This window comes from Mustela lutreola, chromosome 3, assembly GCF_030435805.1.
Source record: "Mustela lutreola isolate mMusLut2 chromosome 3, mMusLut2.pri, whole genome shotgun sequence".
NCBI lineage: Eukaryota > Metazoa > Chordata > Mammalia > Carnivora > Mustelidae > Mustela > Mustela lutreola.
The window spans coordinates 64,963,539-64,985,542 of NC_081292.1; the positions used below are offsets into that span (position 1 = coordinate 64,963,539).

General features: G+C 39.7%; 1 protein-coding gene across 7 annotated transcripts in view; it reads right to left on the bottom strand.

Moving 5' to 3' along the window:
- Nucleotides 1–19,132, bottom strand: part of PREX2 (phosphatidylinositol-3,4,5-trisphosphate dependent Rac exchange factor 2) — a 356,760-nt gene extending 337,628 nt beyond the window's left edge. For 5 of the 7 annotated variants that reach the window (XM_059166273.1, XM_059166268.1, XM_059166269.1 and 2 more), the window contains exon 1: nucleotides 18,431–19,132. In XM_059166273.1, the coding sequence (XP_059022256.1) occupies nucleotides 18,431–18,571 (141 nt within the window). In that variant the 5' untranslated portion in view covers nucleotides 18,572–19,132. The remainder of the gene's footprint in view (nucleotides 1–18,430) is intronic. The other 2 variants (XM_059166271.1, XM_059166275.1) reach the window with 1 other exon arrangement.
- Nucleotides 19,133–22,004: the final 2,872 nt, after the last annotated feature.

Consider the following 22,004-nt stretch of genomic DNA (forward strand, 5'->3'; position numbering starts at 1 on the left):
ATACAGCCAGCTGAGTCCCTTTCCCTCAGTTATACTTTTTTAAAGTCTAATATAAGTATAATTACTCACCAATTTCTATTCTGAAGTTGGTAATGACGATAGCAATAAATCTCTTTCCATTCCTTTGTGCTACAAATTCAGTGAACTAAAGAATGAAACTCCACAAAAGGTTGCTTTAAAAATATCATTTATAGAACTAACCCGGAAAAAATTTTCAGCACCAGAATCTAAGCTCCCAGACTCTATTAACAATAACGCAAGAAACAAGGCCTCAGGATGCTGAGAGAAAAGGGAGTGTTTTCCACAGTCCTGAAGTGACCCTTTCCCTCCACCACAGTCTCTGGCTGTGGCTCCCAATGACACTTTATAGGCCACAGAGGGACCCTCCAGCTGTCCACACTTCTCCAGGGAGTCACTTCTACAAGGCCATAAGGGAGCTAATTCTATCAGAACAAGGAATGGGGAGGGGTTGCAAGGTACACTCGTTACCCTTCCTTTTTCCTCTCAGGGGAAGACCTTAATGGATAAAATGGAAGAAAGCATTCCATACCTTACCTTTTAACTCATCTGGGATTATCTAAGGTAACAGTTATAAAACTGGTTTGAGATCCTGCTGCACCTTCAGGATCCTCAACCTGTCACCCCCACCCTCGTTGCTTAATGCTTTAGTTCACTCGCAGCTGAAGGACACTTCATTTCCAGCAGAAGCCTCCCCGAGGTGGTGCACTGCTCAGCTGGCTGGTTCCCACCAGTGATGGATTCTAACCCTGGCTGCAATTCCCACTAGACACAAAGCTGCCAGGATGTGAAACCGTATTGACACTCTACAAAATAAGCTTCTCAAAGGCATAAACATGTAACAGTGACAGGGTGAGGTAGGTATATTGTTAGTTTGCTGAACCTCCAAAAAAACATATGCCTACTCTATTAAAGTCAGGGTACTGAGAAATGACAGCTAAAGAATTAACTAGTTAAAGCCTTAAGTCTTTTTTTTTTTTTTTTTTTTTTTAATTTTTTATAAACATATATTTTTTATATACATATATTTTTATCCCCAGGTCTGTGAATCACCAGGTTTACACACTTCACAGCACTCACCAAATCACATACCCTCCCCAATGTCCATAATCCCACCCCCTTCTCCCCAACCCCCTCCCCCCGGCAACCCTCAAGTTAAAGCCTTAAGTCTTACACTCACTAAGCTATTGCTAATCTGTTCCATTAAATTCATTAGCAATGTATATCTGGGTTTAATTTCATCATTAAATTATAATTATACTAAAGAGCTGAACAAGAAACCTGAGTAGCACTTTCCTCTTAGGTACTGCCTGAGTTAGAGTGTAAAAAAATAAAAATAAAAAAGTTATTTTTGGGGCGCCTGGGTGGCTCAGTGGGTTAAGCCGCTGCCTTCGGCTCAGGTCATGATCTCAGGGTCCTGGGATCGAGTCCCACATCGGGCACTCTGCTCAGCAGGGGGCCTGCTTCCCTTCCTCTCTCCTACTGTGATCTCTCTCTGTAAAATAAATAAATAAAATCTTTAAAAAAAAAAAAAAAAAAAAAAGTTATTTTTAAATATTCTTAGAGCCTTGCAGAAAGGAGAGACTTTCTGCCTTTCCAACCTATATAAAATGTAAAAACATATACAGATTTTTATTCTCCATCTGCTTCACTCATTCTCATTGCCATTTAAACTAGCTAATATACCAAACATTTCACTCGTTTACCTGGTAGCTACTGTTTTAGAAAGGGAGCTCCATGAAACAGGGGATTTTTAACTCCTCCTCCCAGCCTAGCACAGTGATTGGCATGCAATATGTGCTTAATGAATATTATTAAGAATCAAAACTGGTGCAACTGTGTGGCTCAGTTGGCTAAGTGTCTGCCTTTAGCTCAGGTCATGATTCTGGAGCCCCAGGATCAAGCCCCACAGGGGGCTCCCTGCTCAGCTGGGAATCTGCTTCTCTCTTTGCTCCTCACCCCGCTCATGCTCTCTCCCTCTCACTTTTTCTCGCTCTCAGATGGATAAATAAAATCTTAAAAAAATATATCTGGGGGTGCCTGGGTGGCTCTGTCGCTTAGGCATCTGACTCTTCATTTCGGCAGGGGTGGTCTCCACTGATCCTGGAATCAGGCTCCGTGCTCAATGGGGAGTCTGCTTAAGATTCTCTCTTTCTCTCTCTCAAATAAATAAATAAGTCTTTAAAAAAGGAATCAGGAGTGCCTAGGTGGCTCAGTCCTTAAGCATCTGCCCTGAGACGCATGGGGTTCCCTGCTCAGCGGGAAGCCTGCTTCTTCCTCTCCCACTCCCCCTGCTTCTCTTCCTTCTTTTGCTGTGTTTCTCTCTGTCAAATAAATAAATAAAATCTTTAAAAAAAAAAAAAAAGAATCAAAATACCTGAATCTTGTGCTTTCAAAACAATTATTGAAGAGACTAAATCATAAGGCTTAGTATAAAAAAGAGGTATTTTTTTAATTGACCTGAGACATAAATTGCACTGTTAAAAGGTTTTTCAAATGTAAGTTGGTTTTGAAATAAATTTAAAAATCACTCCAATTCCATTCCGTAGTAATTTTTGTTTGTTTGTTTGTTTGTTTGTTTTAACTGATTGCTTAGTTCTGTCTTTACTTATTACAAAATTACTACAGATTTCACTTGGCAAAAATTAAATTCTAGAAAAGAAAATTCTAGAATATCACAGAATAATTGGAACTTTAATACTGACAAGCTGGAAAAGAAATGGTTTGTAGAAAGAATATATAATACAATATAGTAAAGCTATAATTTTCTCTTTAAATCTAGTTAGCAGGGGCACCTGGGTGGCTCAGTGGGTTAAGCCGCTGCCTTTGGCTCAGGTCATGATCTCAGGATCCTGGGATCGAGTCCCGCATCGGGATCTCTGCTCAGCAGGGAGCCTGCTTCCCTCTCTCTCTCTCTGCCTGCCTATCTGTCTACTGTGAACTCTCTCTGTCAAATAAATAAATAAAATCTTTAAAAAAAAATAAAATAAAAAAATAAATAAATCTAGTTAGCAGACTTTTTCATTTTTAAGATTTTATTCAAATATCCTGGCTGACTTCCTGGACCTCTCATTTAGGTTTGTGTATATTTTTCTGATGCCATTAAAGTTGAATCTGAACCAAATACTCAACTATAGAAATGTGAATGTTTAAAATGAAGTTGTCAACTAAACTTTCAAATTTTCTGATAACCTAACTCATTAAATTCCTTATAATTAAGTCAATTTTAAATGTAAAATAATTTTTTTTAAAACAGCCCTAAAGCCCAAAGAATATTTGCTATCCTCAGAAAATTTCACCATACAGAGAAGGTACAATTTATATGTGAGAATTATTATTTCAAAATATACATGAGAAACATCAACTTCTCATATTTTACTTGAAAGCTATATTCATCTATCAATAGCATGATTCCCTTCTGGACTCTAAGATTACACAGCTGTGCTAACTGTCCTTGCTAGAATAAGAAAATAAGAAAAATGGCCCCACCTATATAACATGGCTTATTTATCAAACGTCATTCTGGGATTACTACAATGCCTGTTCCTCTCCCTTGTCTATCCTATCAAAAGAAGTAGTCCTGGCAAATAGAGTACTTCCAGGAATAACAATCATTTGAATTATAGTTCACTTCCTCTGTGTTTTAATTACATTAATGCTTTCTACCAATGCCAATTATACAATATCCACTGAATGCAGAACAATACATACATTTTGAAGAGTGAGGATGTGTGTGTATGTGCGTGTGCATGTGTGTATTTAATCCCTGCTTCAAATAGCATATGATTTAATCATATAGAGGACACACATGAGCCACTTTCAACACATAAAACCAAGAGTAAGTAGAAAGTAATTAAGCACATAGAGATCCAAAAGTATCCACATTGAAATCACCCTTAGCAATGATCTACACTAACAGATATCTAACAGTAGAACTAAGGTTGTCTATTTTTAAATGATTCATTGCATTTCCTCATTTCTGTCCTGGAAACTCTTGACTTCTGGGTAATTGTTGGCTCCTGAGTGCTTGCCTGGCTCTGACCCCTGTCTTGGATTGACCATGAGATTCTTGTTGCTCCTTTGCTCTTGTTCCTTTGCCTGAAATGAACTACTGTTCCTTCCTGACTTCTAGCTTCTGTGTACTTCCGGAGTCAACAAGTTCTGCGCCCTGATCCCAACATCTGCCTTGGTTTTCCGAGTCCTGATTAATAACAGTGCTCCCACAATCTAGAAATGCCTGGGCCAGTAAATCACCAGCAGAACCTCTTGGAATAGCTGCACAATGGATCAGCTCAGAATCCCCCCTCTCTCATTGAGGAACTAACCAGAGTATACTTAGGTATTTGTTACAATGATACAAGCCTTGAAAGGAGTTGTGAGTTATACATGAATATCCAGTGCCTGACATAGAACAAAGACATATTAAATGATGTCCGTATTTTCCTGGGACAGTTTTATCATTTGTTTGAGACTTCAGAAAAAAAAAAAAAAGTTTAATTACACAAAATTTCCAAACCCTCTTTTCATTCTTCCTGTAGTGAAAACCAATGGGGGCATAAAAAACACAAAAACCAAACAAAAACAAACAAAAAACAAAAACAAAAACACAAAATCCCTTTACGTTGCTCTTACAAACATGTGTGAAAAGATAGATAAATATTAGATAGATTTCTATATGGACAAGAATATATTAGTTTAGGGGGAAATAATCCAAATTATATGTTAAGTAGAACTGATTCTTATAGTTAAGGAACCCAAGAATTAATATAAAAGATTTTCTGAGATCCAAGTCTAGGGGCACCTGGGTAGCTCAGTCATTAAGCATCTGCCTTCGGCTCAGGTCATGATCCCAGGGTCCTAAGATTGAGCCCCACATCAGGTTCCCTGCTCAGCTGGAAGCCTGCTTCTCCCTGTCCTGTCCCTCCTGCTTGTGCTCCCTCTCTTGCTGGGTCTCTGTCAAATAAAAAAATAAAGTCTTCAAAAAAAAAAAAAAGAACCAATCCTAAGGTTTCACTGGAGCCTAAAGTGTGGCAGAAATTACACCTTGCTCCTCAATATTTATTTTCTACTTCTTTATATTAGTGCAGAACTCCCCAAATTTCAGGCGTACACATGGCTACCCAACTAGATAGCACATTTCCAGTCTCCCTTACAGCTGGTTCAGCCATGTAATGACGTTCTGGCCAAGGGGATGAGAGTGAAAGTGATGTGTGGAATTTGCCTCTGTCCCCTTAGAGCTGAAATGAGAAAGGGGTCTGTAAGCCAGCTTCGACCATCTGGACAAGAAGACCCTCGTGTATTGGTTCTCCAACCTTCTGCACATTGGAACCACATGGAGAAACTATATAAAATACTGATGCCTGGCTCTCTCTCCTATAGATTTTGATTTAATGGGTCCTAGGGGATGGTGGAGCAATAAGATAGAAGGAACAGGATACTCAATGACCTGATAGAGCCGAGCGGCTTACTCCTCTGAAATACTGTTAGGCAATCGAACTGAAAAATTAAATAACCAGAGCTCCAAGACAGAACACACACAAAAAAAGCCATGTTGATTACATACGGCTTTCAGAGTCACAAACAATCCGTGTTGTTTAAACTACTGTTGTTTAACCTCAGTGAAAGCAGCTGAACAAATGTTCTTATAAATATACATAACGAACACACAAATTCTGGTCTTCAGGAAAAAAAATATAGAAGCATAGGTTAAAAATAATACTGTTTTTTTTCTAACAACAAAAAAAGAAAGTTTACCGGGCGCCTGGGTGGCTCAGTGGGTTAAGCCGCTGCCTTCGGCTCAGGTCATGATCTCAGAGTTCTGGGATCGAGTCCCGCATCGGGCTCTCTGCTCAGCAGAGAGCCTGCTTCCCTCTCTCTCTCTCTCTGGCTGCCTCTCCATCTACTTGTGATTTCTCTCTGTTAAATTAATAAATAAAATCTTTAAAAAAAAAAAAAAAGAAAGTTTACCAAGAGCAAAAGAGAGTGTAGTTTTAGTGTAATCCAGGGAAATCGCTGGTGAGCTTTTCATTAAAGAAAAGCTAGAGATAAATTTAACACGTTAGGATTACTCAGTTAAGACAAAGGCAGAAAAATATATTAAAGTTTGCCAATTCATTAATAATTTGCATAAATCAGTGAAAAATTGGAAGCACAATGTAAAAATGTCAAAAAAGATGATGTTAAGACAGAGTTAAGTAAATACTGACTTATTTTTACAGGCTCATTTTTGACAGGATACCAGTTAGACTGTTTTAATAAAGAAATGGACTCTTTCTATTTTGTTGTTCTATTATCCTCAACATGTGACTCCATGTCAATGAAATCATTGTCCAAAATGGCTGCTTCATTTCCTACCATCACACCCTCACACCACCCAGGGAGAAGGGAGAGAGTGCATACTCCTCCATTATCAAGGTACACCTTGGAAGTTACCCATGCCACTTCTGCTCACAACCCACTGCCCAGACCATATTCATAGGCCCACACTTAACTGCAAGGGAGGCTGAGACATGCAATCTTAAGTTAGATAATCGTGTCCTGAGCTAAAACTTTTATCACTATGGAAGAAAAGAATATTGGACATTGGGAGCAATTAGAAATCTCTGCCAGACATCTCATTATTCAAGAGATACTAGAAAACCTGGCATAGAGTGTTTAGAATATGCAAAAATTTTTAGGAGAATAAATATATGAATACAAAAATATTCCTAAATAACATAGAAAAATATATTAAAGTCACACAAAATCCAACACACAGATACACAGTGTAGAAAATGAAAATTCCCTTTGCTTCCATAATTTTAGTTCTGGGGAAATAATGAATTATTAAAGCAATCTTGGAATCTGCAAGTATGGGACTAACATCTAGGTGATAAAATGTCTTTCCATAGCTCTCCTCCAAGTGTTACTAACAGAAAAAAAAACTTTGGAATGGGAGATGTTATTTCTGGAATCCTAAGATTTCTTTCTTTGGGGCAATAGTCTCAAACAAGAAAAAAACTAGAAACCAAAGGAACATGAGAACGAGGCAAGGTGAACCATTACAAGGCATCAAAGGAAAACATCCGCATTTCTTGCACAATCACTGAAAATGTGTCACCTTCTATAAAACCTCTTCTACTGTCAAGAAGACAACTTAAATAGATAATTAAAAGAACAAAAGTAGCAAAGCAAAGTCAAACACAGATATCAACTCTTAGGCGACTCTCTCAAAGAAACAAAGTTTTAAAATAAATAAAAATGGGGGCACCTGGGTGGCTCAGTGGGTTAAAGCCTCTGCTTTCGGCTCAGGTCATGATCCCAGGGTCCTGGGAACGAGCCCCACATCAGGCTCTCTGCTCAGCAGGGAGCCTGCTTTCCTGCCTCTCTGCCTACTTGTGATCTCTGTCAAATAAATTTAAAAAAAATTTTTTTAATAAATAAAAATGTTTACTCATTCATATTCTATATTACTGCATTTTTGCTATTAACCCAGAGAATATTTTTATGTCAGTATTCTAAATTTAACCAGATGCCGTCATTTCTAAGTATTACACCATTTAACCTTTCCAAATGAAGGGGTTGTCTTTTAATGGAAAATACTCATTTCACATTGATGACAGAACATAATGTCCTTGGCTTAGCTATTCTCTAAAAACACAGGTCCTTTTCCATACAGTATGCTTAGCTATATGGTAAGGCTAAACTACTACAAATTTATGCATGGAATCAAAGTCTGAAGTCATCTATACTAACTAGAGATGTTTAAAAACCATAACCTCAACTTAACATATCAATTTTCTTAAAATTACAATCATTGAATTCAATGGTTGTGAATAAAATTCAATGATTATTCATGAGAATGGGAAAAATTGAAAAAAAGTTTTTATAAGATGTCTCAGGATTTGAATGAATATCTCAACACCATTTGAAAAGTGACCCAACCATAGTTTTAAGCAAAGAAACACTTATTAAGGGGTGATTTTGAATTTGTTATTGTTTGAGGCAATAATATAATAAGTCAAAGAAATCTTGGTTTTAATATAGCTAATGCAATTATAATACACTGAGAATAAAAATTCATCTATTATGAAAAGTAAGTATTATAGATAAGAATTTTAAAGAATTCATGTAAACAGAAACAACTATTTTTAGGTCAAACTAATTTTACTCAAAACTCAAACATAACAATTTTATTTGGAATTAAAGGATAAACCAGGAATATAATAAGAGAACACTCAACAGAACAATGCTAAAAGACAGTACTGAGAAAAAATGTAATGTTATCAAAATGTTGTCAGATAAATCAATGTTTCTTTTCAAAGAGTATGCACAGTAATTGCTGTGTGCCTTAAATGTAATAGTATAGATGTTCTACACAATTTGTGTCATGGTTTAAAAAAATGATTATGTCATTATTTCCAAGATTTGAACCTAGTCATAATATAAGAAATCAGGTGAAGGCATTTCTCTATTTTGATTTCTAAATTGATATGTTGCATTAAGAAAGTCACATTTAAAAGAATACGTATGGGGCGCTTGGGTGGTTCATTCAGTTAAAAGCTTCTGCCTTCGGCTCTGGCTCAGGTCATGATCCCATGATCCTAGGGTCCTAGGATTGAGTCATTCCCCCCTGTACCTCGTTGAGTTCCCTGCTTAGTAGAAGAATCTACTTCTCCCTCTCCATCTATCTCTCCCCACTCTGCTCATGCTCTCTCTCCCCCACGCTTTCAAATAAATAAATAAATAAAATCTTTTAAAATAATAATAAAAATAAATAAAAGAATGATTACACAAAGACAGACATCCAACATCAGATACCTGAGTTCAGTTCCCCTTACTGTTCTTGAAAGTATATGTTTCAAATCTTTATCATTGTCTTCATAGGCCTTACTCTCAGCAAAAACAAACAAAACAGAACACAAAGAAAACAATAGTTCAATTTCATAGAAAAGTAAAGGTCATCGGGCAGAAACCTCCATCCCCCTCTCCTCTAAAATAACTCTGGGCATTGCATCCTTTGTTCCTCCCAGAGGCAAACTACTCTGCACCTTCCACAGCACACATACCCCCAACCACATCTCCCACACCCTTACCACTCCCTCTCCTCCTCTAAGACCACACCTCCCCTGCATTCCTGAAGGCCCCTCCAGCCTCCTCAGGACCTTTCTATTAAAACTTATCTATTAAAACCTCCAGTATGCTTCCAGGCTGGAAGAGAAAGGGCACAGAAGCAGGCTAGGTGGCCTCAACAACCACCAGACTCTATCTGTGAGGCAGGAAGAGAAAGGAAAAAGAGGAAAGCCTTACTACTATCAGGACTGTACCTACCTACAGAAGCTGATTTGAACTTGACGCCAGCCTGTGAGATATTATTAAATGTGTTTTCCAAATATGAAACCAAGAATAAAGAGGCTATGTAATTTGCCCCAAGTTACACACAGTTTGTAAGTATCAGTGCCAGAACTTTAACCCAGGTCCTCAGATTCCCTAAACCCATGCTCTGTACCATGCACCGCACCCTACTGTCCCAGCAGGGCCGCTGGTGAGTGTGCAAAAGGAGGCACAAGGGCCATCCCAGCAGTTCCTCACATGCTACACTAAAGAAGCAGCAGAAATTTAAAAGTATCCAAGATAGCCGGCTCACTCTTGGCGTTACAGTCTGCAACGATGTGTTGTTGTGGGTGTTTCGTGGCATTGAATCTTGCCAAGGATCTTCTTTATCTCCTGGTGACATGGCAGTTCCTCAAACATCCCTGGACAAAAATCACCTGCTTCTGTTACTAACCTACTTCTCCCCTTGCATTTACTGACAAAGACTCAGGAGAGTTTTTCCACTGGTCTTCATCCCTCAGCTTCCACGGGGTCTCAGCTCATTCTCTGTCAGTCTTCTGCTCACACATACTCCTGAACTAAAGCCCAATGACAGGCATTTAATTGACAAATCCAGGGGCCTTTCCAGTCTTCCCAACACCTACTTCTCAAAAGTTCTAAGGAAGACTCTCTTCTGGGTAGTAGGTCCTTCCTTGGATTTCAAGAGATCACTCTCTCCTGGTTCTTTGTTTCAACCCTTGATGGCTCAGTCTGAGTCACCAGCGCAGTCTATTTCTTTCTCTATCCTTCAAATGCTGGCTTTCCAACAACCTACCCTCTGTCTATATGGCTTTTTTCCTCAAGTTCTTCCCCTTAGGGCATCTCATCCACCTAATGACTTCAAAAAATATAAGTTAATTTCTATAACTCTAATTTTTGCCCCAAATTCTTTCTTAACTTTCATATACATATCTTCAAAAAGCAGCAGAATTTGCAGCCCAGCAGGTCCAAAACCAAATTCACCTTTTTCCTCCTCCCAATGCTCTTCTGCCCCTTGTATCCGTCTTGTTTTCAAACTACAGGCTCAAGTTCCACACAATGTTCTCCCTTCTATAGAAACTTCCACTTCTGAAGGAACACACATACCAAAAGTTCCACCCAAGGATGTCTCCTAGTTGGTGGGTGTTTGTTTGCCTGTTTGTGGTTTGGTTTGGTTTTTATTCTGTTTTGATTTGTTTATCTTCTTCATTGCTTCTGTCTTAAATCAGACATTCCACATTTCTTACCTGGACCAATGCAATGGCAGAAGCTCCCAATGGGTAACCAGACTCCAGTCTTCATTCCTCAATCCTACTGACAGAACTCTCTTGCTGAGAAACAAAGCTTATCTCAGTAGATACTATTCTTATATTAATGGCATTATAATAAGGTACAGCTATGCAGATGAGACCATAAGACAAAAGATACATTCCTCTGTATAGGGAGTAGGCTCTGGCCATAATGATTAATATTCCAAATATCTGAATTATGAATGAACTAAGGTGTATTCACTATGAGACTCAAGACATCCTAAGGGCAGAGTCCTGAGGCCATCCTCATACATACATGTTCAAGTTAATGTTTAGAAAACAAAGCACTCCCCCAAGTCAGCCCAGGAGTAACTACCTTGGGGCTTAGGATAAAAATAGGTCTGAGTCTCTGGGACCTAAAAGATCACTTTGTTCGGAGCAGGAATCTGTATTATACAAGTTGGATTATGTTTGTGTTTCATGCTGTTTCTAGGATTACCGGCCTCTGTTCTTCCCTACTCAAGAATAATGTTTTGAAGATTATAACATGTCCCAGATTAAGAGAAGCAAGGAAAGGTCTTCTCCATATGCTTATGTGGATTGCTGATGACCAGAGAGGTCGTAGACATAGGGAATGAAGAGAAGGAATCAGGTGAAATTCAGAGACAGTGATTCAGGAAATGTTGGCCTAGTAACTTTATCCCACAAGACATCCCTTTCTAGTGCCAACTTTGGCGGTCTCAAATTTGTTTATTACTAACAGGACAGTAGGTGTCCCCTCACAAGTCAGGATTCTTCAAATAGGGATGCCTGGGTGACTCAGTTAAGTGTCTGCCTTTGGCTCAGGTCATGCTCAGTGGAGAGTCTGTTTCTCCCTCTGTCCCTCCCCCTGCTCATGTTCTCTCCCCCACTCTCTCTTTTACATAGATTAAAAAAATCTTTAAAAATAAAAAAAAATTAAAAAAAAAAAAAGAATTCTTGGGGCATCTGGGTGGCTCAGCTTGTTAAGTAACTGTCTTCAGCTCAGGTCATGATTATGGAGTCCCAGGATTGAGTCCAGCATCGGGCTTCTGCTCAGCAGGGAGTCTGCTTCTCCCCTCCTCATTCTCTCTCTCCTCCTCTCATTCTCTCTCTCAAATGAATAATAAAAATAGAGAGAAAGAAAGAAAGGGAGAAAGAATTCTTAAACATACAATCCTTCTCAAACTAGACTGAACTTACTTCATCTCTTACCAATACCCAAAAGTATCCAAAGAGGATATAGAACCTATCAATTCCCATCAACAGAGAATTGTCAACATCGCCTACACAACGTGATGCCAGCAGCCCCAAAATGTCATATAAAGGTCACACGGAACACACTGCTCTTTCCGGGTGGATAGTTAGCTGTCTTCCCAGTCCTCCCAAAGGGAAGCTTTTCCCAAAGCTTCCCTTGACCCCGCACTGAAGGGGACGCTTAATGTCTCCATGCAACTTTGTTTATTACTCTATCATTGCCTCGCCCACATGGCATTGAGGGTTAGGATGGCAGTATATGAATTTGACGGTCACACAGTTCAGCCAGAATCGCACAAACCTAAACATAATGTGTTGAATTAGTTTATCCTTGCCTGGAAAAAGTTAGATCGTGACTGAAGGAAGTTGTTTTTGGAATCATTCAAACTGTGTGTTTGCTTTTGTTTGATTTGTTTGTTTCCCTGTGCACCTATTTACACACCACTATATTTAGGCCAAGAAAATTGTACCTAAGAGAAAAATGCACCACTCCTGTTCTCTTGGAGTTTATTATCTAGGTAAGAGGCTTTTCTAACTGCTTTAGCAAAGGCACAAATCAGAAGAAGGTGGGGCTATGCTAGGAGAGGTTCAGTGGAAAGCCTGAAGCCATCCAATTCAGTTCCTGCTCACCCTCTATGAGGGACAAACCACAGAACCCTGAAGCCAAACCACAGAACCCTGGAACCCTAGAGAGCACCATTTGAAAGAGTAAGGGGCACATATATTAACCCAAATCAGATAATAAATATGCAATTGTTTACTGTAAACTGTAAAATAGCATACTAACTATTGTTGTTGTTTTGTAGACTGCAAAGTGTTCTCGCAGTCTTAAGTCAACTGAGCATGTATAAGAATATCACAGGGCACACCTGGGTGGCTCAATTGGTTAAGCGTCTGCCTTTGGCTCAGGTCATGATTCCAGGGTTCAAGTCCCACACTGGGTTCCCTGCTCCACGGGGAGTCTGCTTCTCCCTCTGCCTACCGTTCCCCCTGCTCGTGTGTGTATTTGCGCGCTCTCTCTCTCTCTCTGACAAGTAAATAAATAAAATCTTTTAAAAAATAAGAATATCTTGGGAAGAAGGACTGCATGAAAAGAAAGGGAAAAACCGGGGGAAGAAGTAAAGAAGAGACTCAGAGATAGAAAGTGTAAAGAGGAATATCACACGTGCAAAAATTAGACACTAAGGCTGACCAGTATGGGTACCTCTGTGTAGCAACGGTAGTATCAGAAGAAATAATAGTAACCATATATAGGGCACTCCTGTAAGTCAGGGACTGGGCAGAGCCCAAAGCATCCATCATCTCATCCTTATAGCAACCTTGAGAAATGCTATTGTTTCCCCATTTTACAGATGAAGAAAATGGGGCTGGAAAAGTTTAGGAATGTGTCCAAAGTTAACTAGTATATTAGAAACAGCACTCAGATTCTGGGCTATCTGAGGTCAATGCCTAGACAGGTAACAAATTTCAACATCTTTTGTTTATGACAAGACATGTAACTCAAAGTCTTTGTCTTCATGTGCCCGCAACATGGAGGAACAGCACATTCTGATTTGCCAGGAACACCCCAGGGTTACATCTGTTTTCCAGTGTAATTATTAACAGCACTCCCTTTCACTCTCAGAAGTGTCCCATTTTAGACAAAAATGTTCAGAGCCATCCAGCCACAATGCCATAGTGAAATGTGTCTACAAGATTTTCCAGGCCTAGTGCAAAATAAAAGTGTGAGGCCTTTTGCTCAAAAACCAGGGGGAAATGTGTTATTAAAGGTACCGAAATAGGGGCACCTGGGTGACTCAGTTGGTTAAGCCTCTGCCTTCAGCTCACATCATGATCCCAGGGTCAGGGAATTGAGCCCCGCATCAGGCTCCCTGCTCAGCAGGAAGCCCGCTTCTCCCTCTCCCTCTCCTCATGCTTGTGTTCCCTCTCTCGTTGTCTCTCTCTGTCAAATAAATAAAATCTTTAAAAAAATAAAAGAGGTACTGAAATATAAAGCTTTTCTCTTTCTTTCATATATTAGCTCTACTCACACTCTACTGTCCTAATGGACTTCACTTGTAAAAACACAAGTTCAAAGATAAAACGAGCACAAATTTCAAGACAGTGCTAGCAGAGCTCTAAACCAAGTCCCAGGTCCTTCTGAGCATGAAGCCCAGAGCAAAGTGCAGAGCATGCACACCCATGAAGCTGGCCCTGCTCTGCTTTTCTTCTGTTCACTCAGATGGGTCTGGGAAGACATCCTGATCTTGGTATGGCTTATGATTTCACAAGCACTGCACAAAATTCTGGGGAAAAACAGACAAGTAAAATATGGGCCTGTCTTGAAGAAGCTTACATTCTAATAGAATGAGACCAAAGTAAACACATACATGTATAAGCCTCCTTTGGTGCAGGGAAGAAGAAACTACAAAGCAGTGAGCACTGTTGACTGTGATGGGGTGGGGGGGCAGCAGAGAGGACAGGATTATGAAGTTTCCTGAAGGAACGGAGCCCTGAAAGCCCAGTGAGAATACAAAAGGATAGAAGGGCTAGCAAGAAACAAAAGAAGCCAGAGATCCCATGGGAAGAGAGAATCACTCTATATACCAGCTCTCCGTGGGGTGGGAGTGGGGAAAGTTGTTCTCGCTTTAAAAAATGAAAGGGTTGGAAATGAGAACAAAAAGGAATTAGAAGTAGAAAAGATCTTAGGGGTACCTGGGTGACTCTGTCAGTTAAGCATCTGACTTAAATGCTCAGGTCTTAGTCTCAGAGTCCTAAAATCGAACCCCAGTCAGGCTCCCCCTAGCAGGGAGTCTGCTTCTCCTTTTCCTCCTCCCTCTGTCTCTCCCCTGGTTCATGATCATGTGATCTTTTTCTTTCTCTCTCAAATAAAATTTTTAAAAATCTTTAAAAGAAAAAGAAGTATAAAAGATCTTAGTATGAAAAGTTTTTCCCTTCAGGTCATATGATCATTTAATCAAGAGAAAAAATACCATTTTGTTTGATTATTTATGGGCTTGAAGTAAAAAATATGTTCTTGATAAAACTAAAAATACATTTTATATCTCTTCATAATAAAGATAAGAGTTACCCTTCATGTGTGTTAATGGCTGAAACAATGACAGAACTCTAAAACAATGATTAATCTAACAAATATTTATATTTGACTTAGAAATGCACTATCAGATTTTTTACAACAAATGTGCCCCTTATTTAATACTTGTGTTAACTTTTTTTAAAAATCACTTTTATGGTTTGTCTACATTTCTTATCAGTCCTTCAAGATGGGACTCCTAGAAAAAGAACTGCCAGGCCAAAGAGTTTGAATATTTTTAAAGCTTGGTATATTATTAGCTTATGCTAGAGTTAGGACTAGATTGACTACATCAACAGAAGGTGACCAAGTAATAATACATGCGTATTCAGTGTTACTATAAATAATAATGAAAAAATAAATACTCAGAAAAGAAAATCTAAACGTGTATTACAAGTAGATCTGAGGCTTTCAATGATTATGATTAAAAAGAAGTCAGGGTGGGACGCCTGGGTGGCTCAGTTGGTTGGACGACTGCCTTCTGCTCAGGTCATGATCCCGGAGTCCTGGGATCGAGTCCCGCATCGGGCTCCCAGCTGCATGGGGAGTCTGCTTCTCCCTCGGACCTTCTCCTCGCTCATGCTCTCTCTCACTGTCTCTCTCTCTCAAATAAATAAATAAAATATTTAAAAAATAAATAAATAAATAAATAAAAAGAAGTCAGGGTAAACTTTTGTTTAGGATGACAGGCCAATTAGTGTGTTTGTGTGTGTGTGAACAGTTTGTGCATAAGTATGGGACGTATGTGCACAAAATAATGGGCAAAGAAAAATAAAAGTGGAAGAGTCCATAATTTCTGAATGAAATAAGAAGAATGAAATCATTAAATGAACTACTTGTAAATAGGTACATATAATTTATTTTAACCTCCCACAATTTCTTTTTTTTTCTTTTTTTTTAAGATTTTATTTGTTTATTTGTCAGAGAGAAAGATCACAAGCAGGAGAAGCAGCAGGCAGAGAGAGAAGCAGGCTCCCTGCTCAGCAAAGACTCCAATGTGGGGCACAATCCCAGGACCCTGGGATCATGACCAGAACCAAAGACAGATGCTTAACCAACTGAGCCACTCATGTGTCCCCTCCCACAATTTTTTACCCAACTCTATCAATAAGTTTTCAACTTTAATAATCAAGTCATATATTAAATAAATTTTAATAATCAACTCATATATTAAATAAAGATCAACAAATTGGTTTTTGATGTAGATTAGGTTAGCTATTTCTACAATTCAGGACTCTGCACAGTACTTTTTTCAAATACCTCTAGAAAGAAGTAACTAATACAGTTTAAGTAGTGGCTCAGATTTTTCAAAAGTCAAAGGACTTTGTTACCAATGAAGTTTCATGAAAGGCAAATCTGAAGCTATTAAAAGTCAAATCTCCACCTCACATCAGTCAGAATGGCTAGTATCAAAAAAAAACCAAAAATAAAAACAAAAAATAACAAGTGTTGATAAAGACATGGAGGAAAGGAAACCCTCATGCACTGTTGGTGGTAATGCAAATTTGTGGGGCCCTTATGGAAAATAGTACGGAAGTTCCTCAAATAACTAAAAATAGAAGTGTCATATGATCCGTAACTCCAGTTCTGGGCGTTTGTCTGAGGAAAATGAAAACACCAATTCAAAAAGATATATGTACACCTATGTTTGTTGCAGCATTATTTACAGTATGTAAGCAACTTAAGCGTCCATCTATAGATCAATTGATCTAGAAGATGTAGTATGGAATAGAATATGAAATTCACAATGGAATATTACTCAGCCATTAAAAAGCATTAAATCTGACCATTTGTGACAACACAGATTGACAGTATTATGCCAAGTGAAGTAAGTCAGACAGAAAGACACCATATAATTTCATTTACAGTGGAATCTAAAAAACAAAACAAGCAAACATATAACAAAAAAAGAAACAGATTCATAAATACAGAGAACAAACAAGTAGTTGCCAGCAGGGAGGGTGGTGGGGGGATAAGTGAAACAGATGAAGAGGATTAAGAGGTACACACTTCTGATTATAAAATAAGTCATAGAAACATACAACATAGGGAATATAGTCTATAACACTGTAATAACTTTGTAAAAAAAAAAAAAGTCAAATCTTAAAACCATGCTTTTTTGACATTGCTGCATGGAAGTGTACAACAATCCAATTTATCATCAATTACCCATATATTCTCAAATATCTAAATATTTCCAAAGAATGTGGCCCCAGGTACACTCAGTATACCTGAGTATACTGATTTTAATTTGAGAAGTCAACCAGAAGTCAGTCTGTGTTGAAACATTGTTCTCTCCTTCTTGACACAGCGAGGAAGTGAATTCCTCTACCATAATTATAAGCAGAAAGTTTACATCTTACAGAACACTGAGCTGGAAGTTTTGGCCTTTGAAACATTTCCCTTTGGACCAGGAGGGCATGCAACACGGAGGTGGAAGGAGCAGAAGGTTTGAAGATGTGAGTTAGATTGCAAAGGCTAAGAGCTCCTCAGTCCTATGCTCTCCCAGGCATCTGGGTGGAAAGCAGCCAATGCTCAAACTCTTTTGTCTTTGCAACAATGAATAGAAAAAAAATTCAATTTCTGAGTGATGTCTCAGAAGTTTCTTTCACTCAGCTTTGCCCCTTCTGGCTCTAAAATGAATGAAACGTTTCCAGAGCAGGCTTCCAATACGTCAAGCTGAAACTTTGAAACAAAGTTCCTGCCAGTTCTTTCTATGAAATCTTGAAGTTTTTTTGACACTAGTTTTATTATACTGCTCTCCTGGGCTCAGTGTGAACAGAGAATCCAGAAGCTGAGCGGGGGGCAAATTTAAACCAGGGATGGAGGATGGGGGGTAGGAGACTGCAGGGCTAGAACAGGGTGAGCACCACAGGTGGCTTTAATATCCAACAGCTGCTAGAGATCATAACCCCACTGCTCGTTCTCTACCCGCCGCCAGAATCCTGTGTTTTAAAGATTATTATAACTAAAGGGACTTCGCTGCCATCTAATCTGAATAATGAACTCAAGCTCCAAAACAATCAAGGATTTTTTTTTCTTTTAACTAAATGTACCTGAATGTAGTAGACTGAGTTTAATCACCAAGCCAAAGTCTTAAAATCCCAGGGGAAGAGGAGAACAGGGTAAAAAAAATTACACAAGGCAGCCGGGGACGGGGGAAAGAGTGAGGAAAGGTGGGTACGGTACGCAGGGATTCCCGGGACAAGAGTCTTCTCCCATTGGACCTAACTTTTCAAGCCCGCATGTGTCCAAGGCCCTGGCAAACTTATTCCGTGTCCAGGCGTGAAACAGTCCCGCCCGGGGTCCACGCGCGGGCGAGCAGAGTGTCCGTGCGCGGGTTCATGGTCCCGCGATGCCGGGAGCGGTGCCCCGAGCGGTGCCCCGTCCCCCCGCAGACAATGCCACGCGCCCGCGGCCGCTCGGGGATCCGCGCCCCGCGCCGCCCGCCACACCCTGCGTCGCCGCGCGGGGACACACTCACCGACACCAGGAACTCCAGCGTGCCCACATAGTCCCGCTCGGTCTTCTGGAGCTCGCTGAGCACGCACACGCGCAGGCGAAGCTGTTTCTCCAGGTCCTTGGCGCTCTCGGCTCTGCAGTCCCCGCGGCTCTCGTCGGTCATGGTGGGCGGCGGGACGCAGGGCTGCTGTGCTGCGCGCTATCCCGCGCGCCAACCGGTGTCCGGCCCCGCGCTGGCCAGAGGGGAAAGTTGTTGCCTCCGAGAAGCCCGAGGAGGTACGGGCGACTTTACATGCTGGGGAGAGGCTGGGTTGGTGGGAGAGGAGAGGGCGCTCGCTGGAACTCCGGCGCGGGAGGCGCGAGGCTCTGGGCAGACAACTCCCGGGAGAGGCGGCCCCGGTCCGGGATCTGCACGCCGAGCCCCGCGGCTGCGGCCTCACGCGGCCGGGGCTGGCGGGGAGGCAGCTCCGACAGCCACAGCGGTGACTTGGACATTAATCAAATGCTTTGTATCCATGTGACTCCGACCCTTTACCCTTCGCCAAATCTCAGGAAAAAGGAAACAACCCTGGGGAAGTGTGTTGCATGCCAGCTAACTAAACACACACACACACACACACACACGGAGTCAGCACTTGAGTTGGAACTAATTGGAGATTCCCAAACCTAGGAGGACGTACTCCAAGACACAGCTCGAGGGTTGCTTCTATGACTCCCGCCTATTGTTTAACTTTAATGTGTTTTGTACAAATCCTGAAAGCAAAGACACAAGTCCCCACGATTACATAACTGGATGGGAACAAAACAACCATGGTATTGACCCTCCCATCTTTGAAACGAAACACATTGATTTTTGGTTTTGTTTGGGCACAAAATAGGTTTGCTTTTAAAAGACCCCCAACCGAGAATAATTCACCAGGCAGATACCCTCCCGCCTGCGCTTGGAAAGTCAATTAGCATAATAAATGAAGACACTATGGGAAAGTGACAGCCCTGGCCCAAACAACAGACTCCAGATAGAATGAGCATCCCCATTGCACTGTGCTGTTTTGGAGGGATGCTTTGCATGCCTATGACTTTTTTCCAATAGCAAGATAATATGAAATTCAATCACAGGCAAAAATACTTGTGCCAATTTCGTTTCTAAGAGTTGCTATGATTTAACAGTGTCACTAAATGAGCAGCTTTGTCTAAAGCTCTTATTGAGTGGTTATCAAAAGATATGTAGATACACATAAAGGTATATAAATACAGATATATTCTTAGGATTTGAAAAAGGAGAGAAACACAGAGCATGTCCTGATTGGAATGTGTATATTTATTGCCTTTTCTCACTTGGATACAGAATCAGAAGCTAATGAGCACTGAACATTTACAATTCCAAGCAGAATAATCCATATATACTTTTGTCTTTATGTTATCCACATTGATTTTTCAGTGTCATTTTTTTCCTACTTAGAACTTGAAGCACTCCACACTAATGACATTTAAATAAATTGAAGAGTGAATGGTTTTGATGAAAGAAAGTAGCATGTTAATTTTTTCCAATAGTGGAAAGCATTAGCAAAACTCTAAAAATAAAAGATATTTTCCACATTGCTTACATTAAAATAATTATCAGAGATATCTTTTCAGAGCATGATGAATCCCTACGTCCCTCAAAGAGCAAAGAGGGAGTGAAATATTCTTCTTTTATTAAGGGCACAGCTTTTGAATGTGTGAGGAGCTGATGGACAAGATATGATTTTCCTTTGTTTTGTGCATGCCTATCTACAGGTAGCTCTGAGCAAAGGACAAATAAGCAAATGGCTTCACACCTTGTGACAGAAGCACAAAAAAGGAGGAACCTTAAAGAGCAGATCTCATAACCCCTAGTAAACAATAAACAAAAGAAACAAGGGGAGGACAAAGGAAATACACATCCAACAATGAATGGGAAAATCAAACATGGTTTAGCTTTTTCACAATGTACCACAAGCAGCTAGGAATGAATGCTTTTCCTCCTTCTTACATCTACCCTTCTCCAATGTAAAAATTAATTAAACAAATCACGTTTTCCATTCAGGCACTCTTACAGATAAATACATATATATATTTCTAACCAATTACTCCCCCCAAGTTTGAGAGCTGTTTATGCCATTATCCTTCTATCAAAAATAGTTTATATACAACCCACTAGAGCTTCAGCCTCATCTCTGAGAGTAATATATTGAGCTTAAATCTCCAGTGGGGTTTTACCTATCCAAACCATTTGCCTTGAATCTACAAACATGTATTGAGTACTTCTATGTGCATTGCATAGACCTATGGCCTGAGGACCACAGCGACTTGATGTCTAGGCAAATATTTCTGAAGGTATTTCACAGACCATTACACGGAGGTCTTGTTAAACATTTCTGGGCCTCATCCTAAATGTATTGAATGAGAATCTCAGAGATGCAAACCCTAAACTCTTTTGACGGGTTTTCATATTTTTCTTAGCCCCACTACTATTTAAGAGCCACCATCCTAAGGAATTGTAATTGAGTAGGAAAGTGCTATAAATATAAGTAATTCTGTTAAAAAGAAGCTGCAAGGCATGCTTTGAAAAAAAAAAAAGTGCAAGGACGTTAACAGAAAAATATCGAAGACATCCAATTGTCTCTCAGAAGTGCCCATGTAGAAATTATTATGATATTAACAGTTTCTCCCCATTCTTCTGTTCCTTGGTGTATTATTCCTCAACACCATTTATAATTAATGAATAGCTTCAGAACACCATGTAGTTAGTGCCTTCTGCCAGGCACCTCTCAGTGTCTTCTGTAGCCCTGGCAGGAGTTCTTAATTCCTTATCAAAGACTTAAGAGCATAAGAAAACAGGGTCAGAGTATCTGGAAACCTTCACTTTGATGGTAAATAAAGTCTTTCATAAACTCTGAATGTGTTGTATCCCTCCCCACTTCCTTTATTGAAACTTTAAGCTCTGTCTGCCAGGAAAAGGAAAGCAACAACAAAAATGATGGACAGGATCCAGTTTTTTCCTGAAATACTAATGAGGTTGAAGCATCCAATAAAAAAGGGATGGGGAAAAAGAAGATAGTGAGAAAAGGCTAAGTGGTAAACTAGCCCAGCCATTAGGTTTATTTCATATGCATGTACTGTTTGGTTTAGAATCTATTATTATGAGGTTCAAAGAGCCAAAGTACAATGCACAGTAGGTTTTCTTTGGTCAGACTTAGAGAAGAACAACTCCTGGACAGAAGAATACAAGATGGTCTCTTTAAAAAAAAAAAAAAAAAAGTTCCCAACTTCTATTTATGATAGAGATCATTTTAGCTTGCCTGCCATTCTGGTACTAGTGTTTGCCCAGGTGAAGTAATAAATCAGATTGATGTGGAAGTCATTAAAAGACAATAGCACTGGCTAAAAAAAAGAAAGAAAGATCACTTCTTTGCACGGCCATCTTGCTAAACAGAGAATTCTAGGAGTTAGACTTTTTTATTTACAAGTAAAATTGATTCTGGCATTTCCCTTACTACTCCAGCCTATGATAGATGATTCTAGACTATACTCGTACAAAAATAAAGGTATGTTGGAGCTGTATAAAGCATAATGAA